Genomic DNA, 13,929 nt, shown 5'->3' on the forward strand with positions numbered 1-13,929 from the left:
GGGTCGGTTCTTGTCAATGTGTGCTTGATTCCTGGCAGGACCACGCAGCCATCTTCTTTTTCTCGCAGAGCAAGTGGAAAAAGATAAAAGCATATTACAAGGAGGGCGATTATCAGTTTAAATGACTCACCATAAGGTTTGAAATCGATCCTGCGGTACGGTCATTAGTCTTTGAGATGCGCTCCACTATGGACTCAACCGCACGGATGTGCGTAAAACCTCGCCGCCATAGCCGTCATAAATTGTGTCGGCGGATGAGCCGCGGGGGCCACAGGAGCCCGAGTGATCGGGTGGTAAGTGCACTTAGAATCCCGTCCATTATTATCCTGAATTATGTATTTGAGGGGCGCGGGTCACAAGACCGGAGGGGCAGAAGAAGGCTGCTGTGCTGATCACAGGAGAGCGAAATATCCGCCAAGGACTTACATTAATGACATGCCATTAAAGGCAACATTAGACCATTAACAAAGAAGAACCCCACGACTTCCTTCCATTAACCCCTCATAATATAAGTCGACCCAACACTGCAGCACCGACTCGGTTCTGCTAACTCCCCAACAGCCACCCTCACCCCCACATCTCGGCTTTATCAGTGAACAAGGTGGATATCCCGTCATCCCTGTCGGCGCCCGTGACTGCAGGGAGCTTGGGGGAGTCGGCCAGGTCACGGTGACTTGCTCCGTCTGTCAGGAGATAACGCATCACCACAAGATCGCTTTGTTTAAAGTAATTTCCTCCGAGCGAGTCATGGGGCGAGTGGGAAATATTAGATCATTTCATAGCGAGTTGAATTCCCTCGCGGAAGAGATAAAATGCATTTCAATTAGGGGGTGGGCAGTGTTTGCACCACGGCAGCTGCTGGAATTAACTTCATCGTCTTTAGCGGGAAACAAGCCAATCAAACACATAAAAGCCACCAAAAATTTACAAATCCTTTCTGTACGGTCCTGTTAGAAGTACTCTCTTAGTCCTCTCTTGAAATGACTTTTTTTTAAACTAAATGTTGGTTTCGTGAGGCGGGGAGCATTGGTTGTGGGCCCTTTTCCCTCTCAATTCACTTAATTCCAAAGTGCCATTAGAAGCCACTTGTTCTTTCTTAATAACATCCTGATAATTAAACGCGGGAACTTTTTCATACGCTGAAGAAACTTGCTTCTACTTGAGGGTTTGTGATGTTATTGAATTTGTTTCGCACGCCCCGCCGGACAGCTCACACACCCAGGCGGTGCCGCGGCTCCTAATCGCCGAAGCTTTGAACTTTGATCGCGCTACTATAGAAACACTTTTTGTTTTCAGCAGTATTTCAGCTGAACTGATATAGCCTACGTTCCAGCATGTTTTTGTTTCTTCGGAGATGCTTGGCCTGACGTACACGGTGGGGTGCGATAAACAAGCCTCCCGCGGTGCTAGATCAGGCTCGTGGGGTTTGTCTGGATTTTCAAGCGAACTAGCAACATTTCAGCCGCGTCCATCCGTGTTTAGAGCCACAATGAGAGGTATCCAATCACACGGTCTCCTGGGGTTTTATCTTCAATACGTGTGTACGTTCTCTCTGCCAGTCAACATTGTTTCTTTTGGCTCTTTTCTGTAATTACAGAAAAGACCCTGCCCCACTGGCAACAACGGGGAGGCATAAGAACCAGGGTCTGAAAAGTGCAGTTCCACCAACAACATCATAAATGTTTACGGGCTAATAAAAAGAAATCTTTAAGAAGTTCAGCACAGATGGCGCTGCGGCTTCTAATGGAGCCTCTGCAGTCTCGCTGGATTACTGCGGCGTTTGGTTGTCATTGACCACCCAAACACAAATATACATGCACACACACTTTTCGGGGAGATCAGTTAGTAGTCAGCTTTGAAATATTCCTGACACATTCAAAACAACCTTCTAGACATCAAAGAGTTGGGTCCGCACTCTTCAAGAGGCACCTCAGCAGGCAGGAAGCATCAGATATTTTTTCCTCTCTGCATACAGACACAAACACTCCAGTCTTCTTTGCCTGAAGCGGCAAAGTCAGACTTGTTTCATGAACTCCCCTCTGCTCCTTGCTTGGACCCGTGATCAATTCCGAGTGACCTTAAAGGTCTCGGGTGTTAATGGCGCACCGACGGGAGCATCTCCTTGACTGAGTGGTGGATAAGGGAAAAAGCTGCCTGTCTTTGAGGTTAATTAATTGTTATGACACTTATTTATGTTATGAATGTCTGAAGCTTCAAGATTTCCTGATTCTGTGCCTTATTTAAGTCAAAACTGCTGAATGCTGATGAGCAATGTTAGCTCACAATTGAGTGTATCTTTGTAGAAGAGATGCATTCAAAATGAAACATGATTGAGGACCTCTAATAACCAAGAGATTAGAATAATGTCTTTTTTTTCTAATTACAGATTACGTTAAATGAACAGATACAGCTACAAGTAACCAATTTTTTTAATTTACCAAAATGCAAGAAATCAGCAGCCTGACTGATACATACAACAACATTTGCTTAAATAACATTCGCAACATTATTAAAACTTGTCTGAAAAACCCTTTCCTTATCACAAAAGAACTGGGAATATGTTTTGGATTTTGTCAGCAAAAAAACCTTGAACACAGCATGCTGATGGTTTTCAACTACATACTGTAATTATGTTTTCCTTTTACCATTCAAGCATGTATAATGTATCACTAAATCGAAAAACAGGAAATTGCAAAAAGTGTCCCGTTTAAGGCCAGAATCTTCTAAAAGCTGTGCTCTGTCACATCTACTGTTTCATTTTGAGATGGTGGTAAAGGGATTGTAAACTAGAGAATAGGTTATAGCAGCGTCTTCCCGAGACTATTACATTATATAAGATTTCTTTAATTTTAAAATATTAGCCCAGCTGGCAGGCGCAGATTTCACTGTTTACCCATGTATAATCAGCTTTGTGTTCGGGTTCCTCCCCATCTGCCTGCTCTGCATGTGTTCCTGACACAGTGGCCCCGCCCTTTTTGTGCTCCCTGCACCTCTCATGATGGAATATTCCTGGCATCTCGCAGCCCCTCGCTCCTGGGGGAGCAGATGTGTTTACTATTATCTGTATGACAATAACACCGCCGCAGGTTGCACGAGGACACCAATCCAGCGGGTACCTGAACGCATCGCAATAGGAAAGGGAGACAAGACGAATCAATCACACACTATCCTGATTCCACTTTCCAATCCTAAGATGCTTTTCCGATCTCTGTGCCGCTCATATTTTCCCCAACGCTACAACCCTGATTAATGGAAAAACTTGTGCATTAGCTATTTCTGTCTCAATTTATTGCACGCCACCCACCTAGTTGCATCAATAATGCATGCCCTGTTGTGCTGTAAACAACAGAAAATATTAACAGGTAGATATCTTCATTTGTTCCCTGCAGATGGCTGTTGTAGCCGCGGCTCACGGTAATTGCTGTGACAGGCCCAACACGTTCGCATTATTGGGCCAAGAGTCATTGGTGCCGCTGCGCACTCGTAATGACAGTCCTGACCTACTGACCGTTCTATGTGAAACAACGCAGGCAGTGCTCCTCGTTACAATAAGTCACCCAGTCTGGTTGGTATTAAAAGGGCACGGCAGCTTCAAATTGTCCTGTTTCAGCCTCTGTATCTGGGAGGGGGGACGGTCCTAAAGCCTCTGCTGGCTAAACAGAAGCAGAGAGCGGGTGGGAGGAATACATGGAATGCAGATAATACATACAAAGGATTATGTACCCGCTTACACGTCGAATCTCTGTGGTTTAACATATAATACCCGTGGACCAACGTCTGCTTTGATGGAATACTGTGAAAGGTTGGAGATTAATAGGCTCTGGCACGTCACCGGGCCTTCCTCCATGCTCAGAACCTTGAGATTGATGTACCAGGATAAATCTGAAAGGTTGCGCCGGCGTGAATTCCGATGGCCCCACGCAGACTGATGAATTCATTCAATTCTTTAAAGGGGGAAAACTTTCAATTTAAGTCCTCATACAATTTTTCACACCGATGCATAATAGAATAAACTGCTGCAACAAACTCAGTCTTGGTCTTTTGTTGTTTTTAGTTCCTATAAAATGAGATCACCACTCTCAGTTTGTGTAATTCAGCATATGTCACCATTATCGTTGGGACACGGGTCATTTAAGGCATAACAATTTCATTAGCTGTGGCTATTACATTTTCTTCTTCTGTTGTGGCATTAGCAGAAGCCATACATCAAACTAAGTGCTTTAAACCATCCATGCTGGCATTGCACATCTCTAACCGCTCCCATTTTGCCTGTTCTGGGGTGTATGGTACACCCAGACTGGGAGCAGGAGAAGCCCCGCAGATCTTCAAGACAAAGAACAGCAGACAAACAAGCAACTTCACACAAAACATGTCGATAGGAAGCCAGTCTGCCGCAACCCCGTCTTCTTTTACCTACAGAAATAACTGCAATGTGGCCTGAAGAAGGCAGCAGTTAAAATCTCCATGGAGATGTTCTGCGCAGGCGATCCCGCTTCAAGCGAAACTAAGTCAACACAGCTCGGAAACTCTTTGGAACAATGAGCTGCTGCTGCTGTCAGGTCAGACAAAAAGTGGGGGGGCCTTGAGGCGAAGGCAGTCCCGAAAGACTAGAAAAGGCTCGACTCCAGTAGCTCGTGGTAATTAATTTAATCTTTGCGATTATTTAAAAAGAAAACATCACCCTGAAACACCTCCGTGTCTGTGTCTAGACTGGGCAGGGCTTCCAGTGGGCACTGGACACTCTCAAGCTGATTCTGCATGAGGCCCAGTAATAATCGCAAACATACCTTTGTTCTGTCTTTGATAGAAAAATATACGAGGTTATCAACAGACGGATGCTGTTCTTGTAATATCTGCAATCTAGGGGGGTAAAAAGACTTTAAAATGCAGTATTTTGATGCCTCCTGGTGTAAACATGGACAATGCGGAATCTTTTTTGCATTATTAAAAAAAAGTAGTATCGGCAGAAATTAACTTTGTCGCAACCTTGCTGGGGTAGGACCTGCAGCCCTGCACACGGGACATGTGTGGAGATTAACTAACCGTCTGTTTATCAATTAGCAAAGAGAAATTTAACTAAAAATATTGCAAATTGAGATCATCGTGGACAGGACGTCACTGAAGAGATGCCACCCTGAGCAAAAATGGAACAGAAGTCGGCCAATTATAAGAAACCCGCTGGGAGAAACTCTGAGTAAATATTCTGGGACTGGCACATTGACACCTTGTCTCCCTTTGGTGTATCCATTCCACCTGGCTGTGTGAAGATGAGCCTGCTGTGGCAAGCCCTCCACAATAAGACAGGTAATCCTGAGATTTCCTTGGAAATGAGCAGAAAATCCGTTTTAGCCTCAGCACCTCTAACTGCACTGACAAAAAAAAAAAGAGAAAGAAAAATGACATCCATTTTTCAGTGCCATACTCTTGGCTGTATAACCTTGCACATTCAAATGTACTCAAAATCATTACATCAGGAAATTATGTGTCATCTCCTCCGTATCTCAAACTTGTATGAAGTGGAAAATTAACAGATGCGTAATGGATTGTGGCGTCTTCGGGGGTACAGAATTAAACACAGAAAAGTTCATTTAACTGCGTCCTTACCTCGCCTTGATTGAAAGGCACGGAAAGACAATTTAATCTGACAAGGACCTTGTCTAGAATGCCTGCTTGGAAATTCAGACCTGCTTTTTTTTGTCCTTTTGCAACCACACTACAGTTGACACAGGAGAAAGCTCAGCATCTGGAGGTTTTATGCTAAGACGATAAGTCTTAGCATATGAAAATCAGTGGCTTAAGCTGCATGCAGGGCGCAATGGAACCCCACCCCCCACCACCACCGTCTCCGTGGCTACTTGACCCCTTAAAATGTCCCATTAGGAAATTAAGTTTTTCATCCAATTACCATCTATGCAGCTCCTGATCTTCCGTGTAAGGTCCGGTCATGGAGCAGCTGCACACCTGACATAAAAAAACAAAGTCTCCAGCAGCATCCAGCAGCTGAGTCATAAATCAGCTGGGACATCATTGGAAGGGTAATTACCACACAAAGCTGACTTCCACTGCTTGCAGAGTAAAAAGAAAAAGAAAAAAGAAGTAAAGTTCTTAGAAATCTTGCTGGGTGTTGCAACTGTGGTCATGGACTGGAGTGCAATAATGTCTTTTGGGACAGGTAGCAGGACATACAGTCAAACATACAGTCGATTTCAACTCTTCATACAGAACTTTTACAGTAACAACCTTAAATAAAAACAGATTCTCTTGGTATCCTAAAGGAGTGGGTAAATTAAATTACTTACAGCTGTTTAGCTAGCAGTTTTTATCAATAGGCACCTTCTCAGACTTTAACGTTCCCCGATCAATCAAAGAAAATATAAAAATGTAAACAAAATGTGGCCCAGAGGCATCCACCGTGAAGATCACATTTTTCCCCTCAGCATTTTGGGAAACTTTATAAATGTTCTGGGGAAAATCCCAAGAGTGCTGATACACTGATGACCCAGAGAGACAAACCAACCATTTAATCTTCCTGATTTGTTGAGAGGTGCTAAAAAAAAAACAAACCACCATCTTTTAGTTCCAATCAAGTGATACTCGGGTTATCTCCTGTAATAGGGCGTCTCCCTGAATGAGGACTCCTGTCTCCTGCAAGTTCAACCGAAGCGGCGTGTAATCAAAGATAGCTCCAGGCAGTGCAGTCTGCTGCTGCAGTCTCTGAGGAAACGGTGGTGAGCACTAGCGCAAAACACAAAGAAGTGGCTTTTTATATGGCAAAGAATGTGAGCGCTGAGGTCAACCAGAGACACAAGGCCGTTGTGCTGAGGCCCGCAGCAAAGACCTTGCGAATGAAGAGCTGCCATGAAAGACAGAAATATATATGAAATATATAAGTTTTACTCTGGATTCATTAGCAAATCATTCCCTCAAAAACGGGATAAATAAAAACTTCACGAGAGGGCGGTCATTAATATCACAGATCTGCCGCTGACCTCCTAACAATGCCCCCGGAAGAGTTGCTGCTTTGTCTTTTCTTAAACTCTAACACGCATTTTAATAAGAAAAAAAGTTCATTAAACCTTCTTCACTCAAACAAAGGCGATGTAAGTGCTCGCCCCACTGGCTTTCATACTCATGTAGCCCCTTTTACGGTGTTCTTAATGTTCTCAGAGGACAAATGATTACCATCACAGTTAATGGATGCCTCTCAGAGAATTCATTAAACCAGAGCGATGACTCTAATGGAGGATCTGAACAAAGATCCAGGGCCTGTTAACCATGGGTGTGGCAACCGGCTTTTCATATGGAAGAGATTCCACCCCCACCCCACCGCCAAGTCAGGTTGTGCACGGGAAGTGCTGGGACAGGCAGCAACTACTCCTGTGCCCTCTCAGAGGGGTGTGTGCTGCTCCATATTAATGACAAAGACAAGAGCGGGAGCAAGAAGTCACTATCATACGCTCATTTGTTTAAAAAGAGCCAGCCTCACAATACAGTCAGCAGGAGTCCGCAGGAATCCAGTGAAAGCAAAGCTGGGATTGGGGGTAGGGGGGTGGGCAAGTCAATAACAAAAGGGAGAAACTACCCTTGCTTTTTGTCTTCCAAAACAAGGGCTGCCCATTTTCAGAATGCTGTTGGTCTTCCCCAAAACCACGGATACCTTCACGCATCTCAATGGGTTTACTCCTGCATAGAGCAGGAAGCACCACCACATTGCACAGTCATCTCTCCCCTGTTGCTAAGCCTTTCTCTGCTGCTCAAACAATAGACAGGGTCCCTCCCCTTGGTTAACAAATAAACCATATATGTTTTTTTTTGTTTCACAGTAGGGGGATAGAAGACCTATGCACAAATACTAAGAAGCACGGAACATGCTGAAAGGCAATAGCAACCACGCAGGTGATGCATTCAGCATGGATCTAGAAAGACAACTTTAGGCAAGATTGTTAAAAATCTAACTTTTGCCTAAAACAGGTCAAGCTAATCGCCCGAGTGCAATCAAGATTTACACGCTGCTGTTTAATGATAATCCTGTATGTTAAACTGTCACAGGGAAACAAAGGCCCTCCTTCCCATTGAGTCATTGTCTGCCGGAGATTAGTTTTGCCACACGCGCACTTTCATTTCCCTAATGTAAAGCCAGCCGCACCCCTCCTCAGTGAGAGTGCGTGGTTTTCTTTGACATGCGCGAAATATCTCCGTCATTACGATTTTCAACAGAAATTTTCCCTGGTAATGAGATTTTGAAAGCGAGCTAAAGATCTGAAAGCCATGACAAAGCGAAGTGTAAAAAAGCTGAAATAGAATGAAAAAAAGGGTGTGAGGGTTTTGAATAGCCCACTGGAGCTCACAGTGAGTGATCGGAACAGCTTTTCTGTGCATACACCTCCACCTGTTTACTGTCCCGGTGGGTTGGAGACAAGGGGGTGTGCTCGGGTGACAGGTGCAGGAAAGCTGAACCACAAAAAACCTCAACAGTATCTTGACTCGTTTCCAATCAGAAGTTTTGTGCTATTCCCTCATTCTCACTCCATCATCTGTGGTCTACTGTGCAGGAGCAGTTCTAAAGTAACCATATGGTCCTGGTGCATATGTTATAAGCATCATTTCTCCGGGGACAAGCTGGTGCTTCTGCCTAATTGCTTGTAAACTGTAGAGCTCAAGGATGAGACGGGATGGCGTTCATCCCCGTGCAGATGCCCTCAAAGACCTGAAAAAAATATTCGGAGTCCATTTTTAGGGCGCACCTCAGTTTGTTATCCAAAGCTTCATCCCGATGTTCACTTTGCCTTGCAGTTTTAGCTACAAAAGTAACTAATTAAGTGTGCATCTAGGCCATGAACCGTTGGTGCTGCTGCTCCTGCTAGGGGTGCTGGTAGAAATCCCGCACCCCCTGATGGGTGGTGACCCTGGGATTCCCCCCCCCACACACACACACACTAATTCTGCTTTAATTTATAGTACTCTCCCTTTCAGGCCCTCCACATCCACTTCTTCTCGAGTCCCTTAGTTATTCTCCACACAGTAATGCCGCCTGCTTCGTTTTGTTGCTCAAAAGCGAAGGCCTCAAACACAAGTGCACTAAAAGTCTTCATCTGGATTCCACTCAGACACGGGGCTGAAAATCCTTCAGAGGCCTCTGAAGCACATTATGAGCGGCGACAATGTGTTAGGCATCAGCGAGATAATGAGTTGTGTAGACATCCCATTTTTTGGTCCATAAAGCAATTCTATTGTAATAAGTGAGAGGAACTCTGGATTAATAGGTCCGGTTCTTGCGTTAGATTAACGTTTGGAAACTTCAGATTCTGCAGATGCCCATATTTTGCTCTGGTGTGTTTACTTATTCATGCTGATTTCACCAGATGATTATCCTGCAGAGGCAGCAGCCAGAGCTAACATTTCAGCTTCAACCTAAAAGAAACTGTTTTTAAAAAGAAGGATTACAGTAGAACATTCAGCTACAGGTGCCGCATTTTTATTCAAATACATGATTCGGCCAAGTTGCCCTACTCCTCCATGACCGCATCTGAATATTTCATGAAGGAATACAATACTGTCCAAGTCACAAAGAAATCTCCTTTTAAAGCACCAAAAACTGCGAGCAGTCTTCAAACGCCGTGTGGAAAAGCACAATGATGCAGGTGTTTTGTTTGGGTTTTTTGTTTGTGTGTGTGTGTGTGTGTGTGTGTGTGAAATGGAACACGGAGCAGCACAAGTGCTCTTCTCCTCACGCGCCCCCCCTCGCTGCCATCACGTGGGAAGCTGGGACAACAAAAAAAACCTCATTTTTAGAAGAAAGGAGAGCGAGTCTATCTCAGGTGAAATTGGGTGACATGTCGGGAGAGATTAGTCCATTAGCAAAATGGAGAGGCCCACTCGTTTTACAAGTAATGCCAGCTGTGACACAGAGTGCGGGCGTCTGCTCAGGAGGGGGGCCAAGGGTGGTGGCGGCAGCGGGGGAAGGGTGGGGACACCGAAGTGAACAATAAAAAAAGGAGGTGCATCTTCCAGAACTGTTTCCTTAGAAGCATTTCATTGCTCTGTTTTTCTTTATCGCTGCTGCCATATTAGCCTGGGTCTGGCAGAATACCCAGGAGGCGTTTTCACCCGTTTTAATGTAATAAGCATGCGACTGTTTTTTATTACATGTCTCGATGTGGCCCTGCAAGTATCAGACTCAGTCAACCATCTCTGCCCGATTCGGAGCTGAGATCAGACCAGGGGAGTGAAATGTTACTGTTTTGCAGACCCTCGAGAACTAACCCCCGTCCCCCTCCAAGAACAAGGAGAAGATCTTGACCATCTGTTAAGTAAGCAAACACACGATTGGAGTGTCAGCTGTGGCAGCACGTCTGCCTGTGGACGGCCATAAAGTCTGAACTCATTATTAACTCAGAGGCCTCTCGCACAGACTCGAGCACACAGCAGCGTAGCAGCACAGCAGTGTTATAATGGAGAAGAGAAGGATCTTCGTTTCCTCTCAAATAAACCACCTGAGCATGACTGAAAGGTGCTGCGTGGTGTTAATTCACAGCAACGGGCGCCACTGTGGTGTGACAGGGTGGCTAGTAGTTCAAACACTCCACCCCTTTTCCTTTTCCAAAGGGTGCACTCTGAGATGCAGCTATTCTTAACAGCCCCACTGAGCGATGTGCACACATGGTGCTGCTACCTGTTGGCCAGACTGAGCAGACAACAATGAAAACGGAGCCACGCCACAATGTCATATAATTAAAAAGTGCTTCTTCTTTTTTTTTCATTTAAAAAAGCCTAGCATTCTGAAACTGTCCCTGGGGACGGTGCAATCAATTATTACAACCCAATTTTTAACCACTGTTTGATGCAAAGAAGGTGCATTTACATCAACGAAAATAAACGGGAAAAAAACCTTAATTACTTCGACTTTCCACTTCACAAATGAGTCTAAATATATGTAATTACTTAGGGGCGGCAGACAGCTTCTAAGTACTCCACAGTAAATCAGACAGTATTCATCAGCCAGCCCACACAAGATAGAATACACACACACACACACACACACACACACACACACACAAAATGTGGCATCATGATGACATCATGGCACGAGCACATGAGGACTGGGTAGTGATGACTACCCCCATCTGCCTCACCCATCGGGATGGCACAATGGCTCACATTCATGCCAATTTAGCAGTTGATACACGTGAAAGTAGAGCAAGACCGAGGTATGTGATAATAACCTGTTAGTGAGATAAGAGTTCAAACACTAAAAAAGTTAAGCGAACTGTTTGTTCTTACTCATCACGACTCAGGAATATTTCACTAAATGGGAAGGAAACATTCCTTTAAACGCTACTAAAAATATCGGTTTATTTTTAAAAATCCAGATTTTGATTGGTAGATTACTTTAATATATAGTTCCGGCATCTCCAGCACATCCACGCGGAGCGGAACATAAGAGGCAGAAGTGCGCATTTACGCTCACTGGACTGGGGCCACCAGAGTCCGCTTCTCTGGCATCGGGATCGATCAGTGGAGCTGAAGTTTTAGGGGCACCTGTCTGGACTTTCCCCCAGTCATACCTGCGGCTCGGGCGCCCAAACGCACGCCGTCCGAGGCGCGCCGCGCCGCGCCGCGAGTGGGACAAAAGCTTACCTCGGTGAAGGAGCGCAGCGACGAGGAGTGCGCACACGCAGCTGGCGGACAACAAGTGCATCCTTGCGAGTCTCTCCGGTCGAGCGTCGGCGCAGTTGGTTTCAGGGGCTTTTCTGAGCCGCTTGGTTAAGTTGATGCTGTCTTAAATGGATATTAGGACGCCAAACCCGTCCCGGTGTGGTTCCGTCTGCGGTGCTGGGAAAGCAGTTGTTTTCAGCTTTGGATCTTTACCCAACGTGGCGTGCGCTCACATCAGCTCTGGTGGAACAGGTAATTGTGAGGGGCACGCAGACGAGGGCGAGGGCGGGGGAGGCTGCCCACAGCTCCGCCCCTGAATTACCCTCCCTTCCCTCTCTACTCTTGTTCCTCCTCCTTCTCCTCCTCCTCCTCTCACCCCCCACCTTCCATCCCCCCATCCTCCTCTCTTCTTCCTCCCACACAAAAGTGCACCCCCAACACCACGTCCTTTCTTAAAACCTTCTCTGCTCACCCCTCCCTTCACTTTACCCTCTCCCCCTTCAATTTCATCTTCCACCCCCTTCTTTTCAGCAGGCACCCTCACTCTGCACACACCCAGCTGCCCCTCACGCTTGCTTTTACACAGCATATCACCAGGCACCGCCTACGGGACTCCCATCAGACGTGTCTGTACTTGATCGATTAGTGATTTAAACTTGTCGCAAGCCCAAGGTGAGGGTTCAGAGGCCATTCAGTAGATGATTTAAAACAAAATCAGCAGAACTTTACCTTTCTTCTCTGCTTTATAGATCAAAAATGCAGCAAACAAAGGTTTTAAATACAACAGTGAAAGGAAGCTGGCACGAAAGAGTGACATTTCATGGTGAAATATGCATGAAGGAAAGGCGAGGAGTCAAAGTGATTTTGAGATCACGATGAGATGACATGCGGGTTTTTTTTGTTTCATTTTAATCGATTGATTCGGCTGAGGAAACTGACGTTTTATAGGCTTATTACTTTGAACCATCTAAAACTGCAGAGTGACATGTATCAGCAGTCGGATCACATAACTGAGTAATATAAGGTCACTTATTCCTAGCTTTAATTATTGATCTGTTGCATGTGTCAGCTGCGTGTGGGCTGACTTTATATTTCCTTTGTGTTTTGTCCCACTGTTCGTCACATCTGCACTTGTGCAGATCTAGCGCCTCTAGTCCAGTTGTGCATCTATGTACATTGAAAACAAAGGCTCTTTATCTTCCCCTCAATATGCATATATACACAAAATACAGAAAGATTCATTTTAATGGCGCCCACACACTGAGTCCCACAAAAGAATGCCACCTAAATAATTAATTCAAAATTAAATATTAAAACTCTTGCTCACATTTCCTCCTTTTCAATTAATCCACAGAGCACATCCATGTTTTAATTAATATCCATATAATGACTACGTAAATAATTGGAATTACAGGGAGCTCCTTTGCACTGCCAGAGCGTTTCCTTGTCTGTTTGATCCTGGGCAGTGTCAGTAAGTATCTAAATTTATGCATGCTCGTGATGTTCGTGACCCGGAAGGGCGCTGTTTCCTCTGCAACGTAGAAAAACTGTGACAGCTCCACTGCGTCCATCGTCGAATTCATCAAAAGACATCAGGATGCTTAAAGTATCATTAAATTCTCACTGGCTGCAAAACATGACGTTCACACAGTCATGCAGTGCCATGATCACACTTGCCTAAACCCCAAACTGAGCACGTACAGCGTGTCTCCAGGCCGACAGAACCATTTGGGGTGAACGTGCCAGCATTCCTTGTGCTGGGTGTGAAATTCATGATGGTGTGTGCAAATGGAGCCAGAGCACGGGCTGTGGAAACCTAATGCAATTTGATTAGAAGTTAACTGCAAAGTAATATTTTTTTCCTGCCTCAGTGCATCAAGAGAGAGAGAGAGAGAGAGAGAGGGGGGGGGGGGGGGGAGTAGATATTTTTTTTTATCCGTGTGGGTGAAAATAAATGAGACTGAGTGATGACCGAGCCTGCAGCGTTACCAAACAATGACATCGGTGCCGTAATTGGGATTTCAAATGAAACTGGTCAAGGACTGTGATGGAAAAATTCCCAGTAATGAAGAACAACTCTGAATTCATATTTTTGTGTGAAAAACCCAGCTGAATGGACAGATACACCTTCACAGAGTCACCTTTCCCTTCACCCACAGCTGCAGCTCAGGTTCGTTTTGGATGAGGAACACCGTGCAGAAAGTGCGCACGGACTCGTGAAATACCATCGCGTCACACTTGAAGTGCCGAGAAAGGAGAAGTGAATCTATATTT

General features: G+C 45.2%; 1 protein-coding gene across 2 annotated transcripts in view; it reads right to left on the reverse strand.

The window, feature by feature from the left end:
- The window catches only part of LOC100049638 (neurolin-b), a 28,538-nt gene extending 16,607 nt beyond the window's left edge, over positions 1–11,931 (reverse strand). For both annotated transcript variants that reach the window (XM_011608493.2, XM_011608492.2), the window contains exon 1: positions 11,638–11,931. In XM_011608493.2, the coding sequence (XP_011606795.2) occupies positions 11,638–11,698 (61 nt within the window). In that variant the 5' untranslated portion in view covers positions 11,699–11,931. The remainder of the gene's footprint in view (positions 1–11,637) is intronic.
- Positions 11,932–13,929: the final 1,998 nt, after the last annotated feature.

This window comes from Takifugu rubripes, chromosome 11, assembly GCF_901000725.2.
Source record: "Takifugu rubripes chromosome 11, fTakRub1.2, whole genome shotgun sequence".
In the NCBI taxonomy this organism is placed as follows: Eukaryota; Metazoa; Chordata; class Actinopteri; order Tetraodontiformes; family Tetraodontidae; genus Takifugu; species Takifugu rubripes.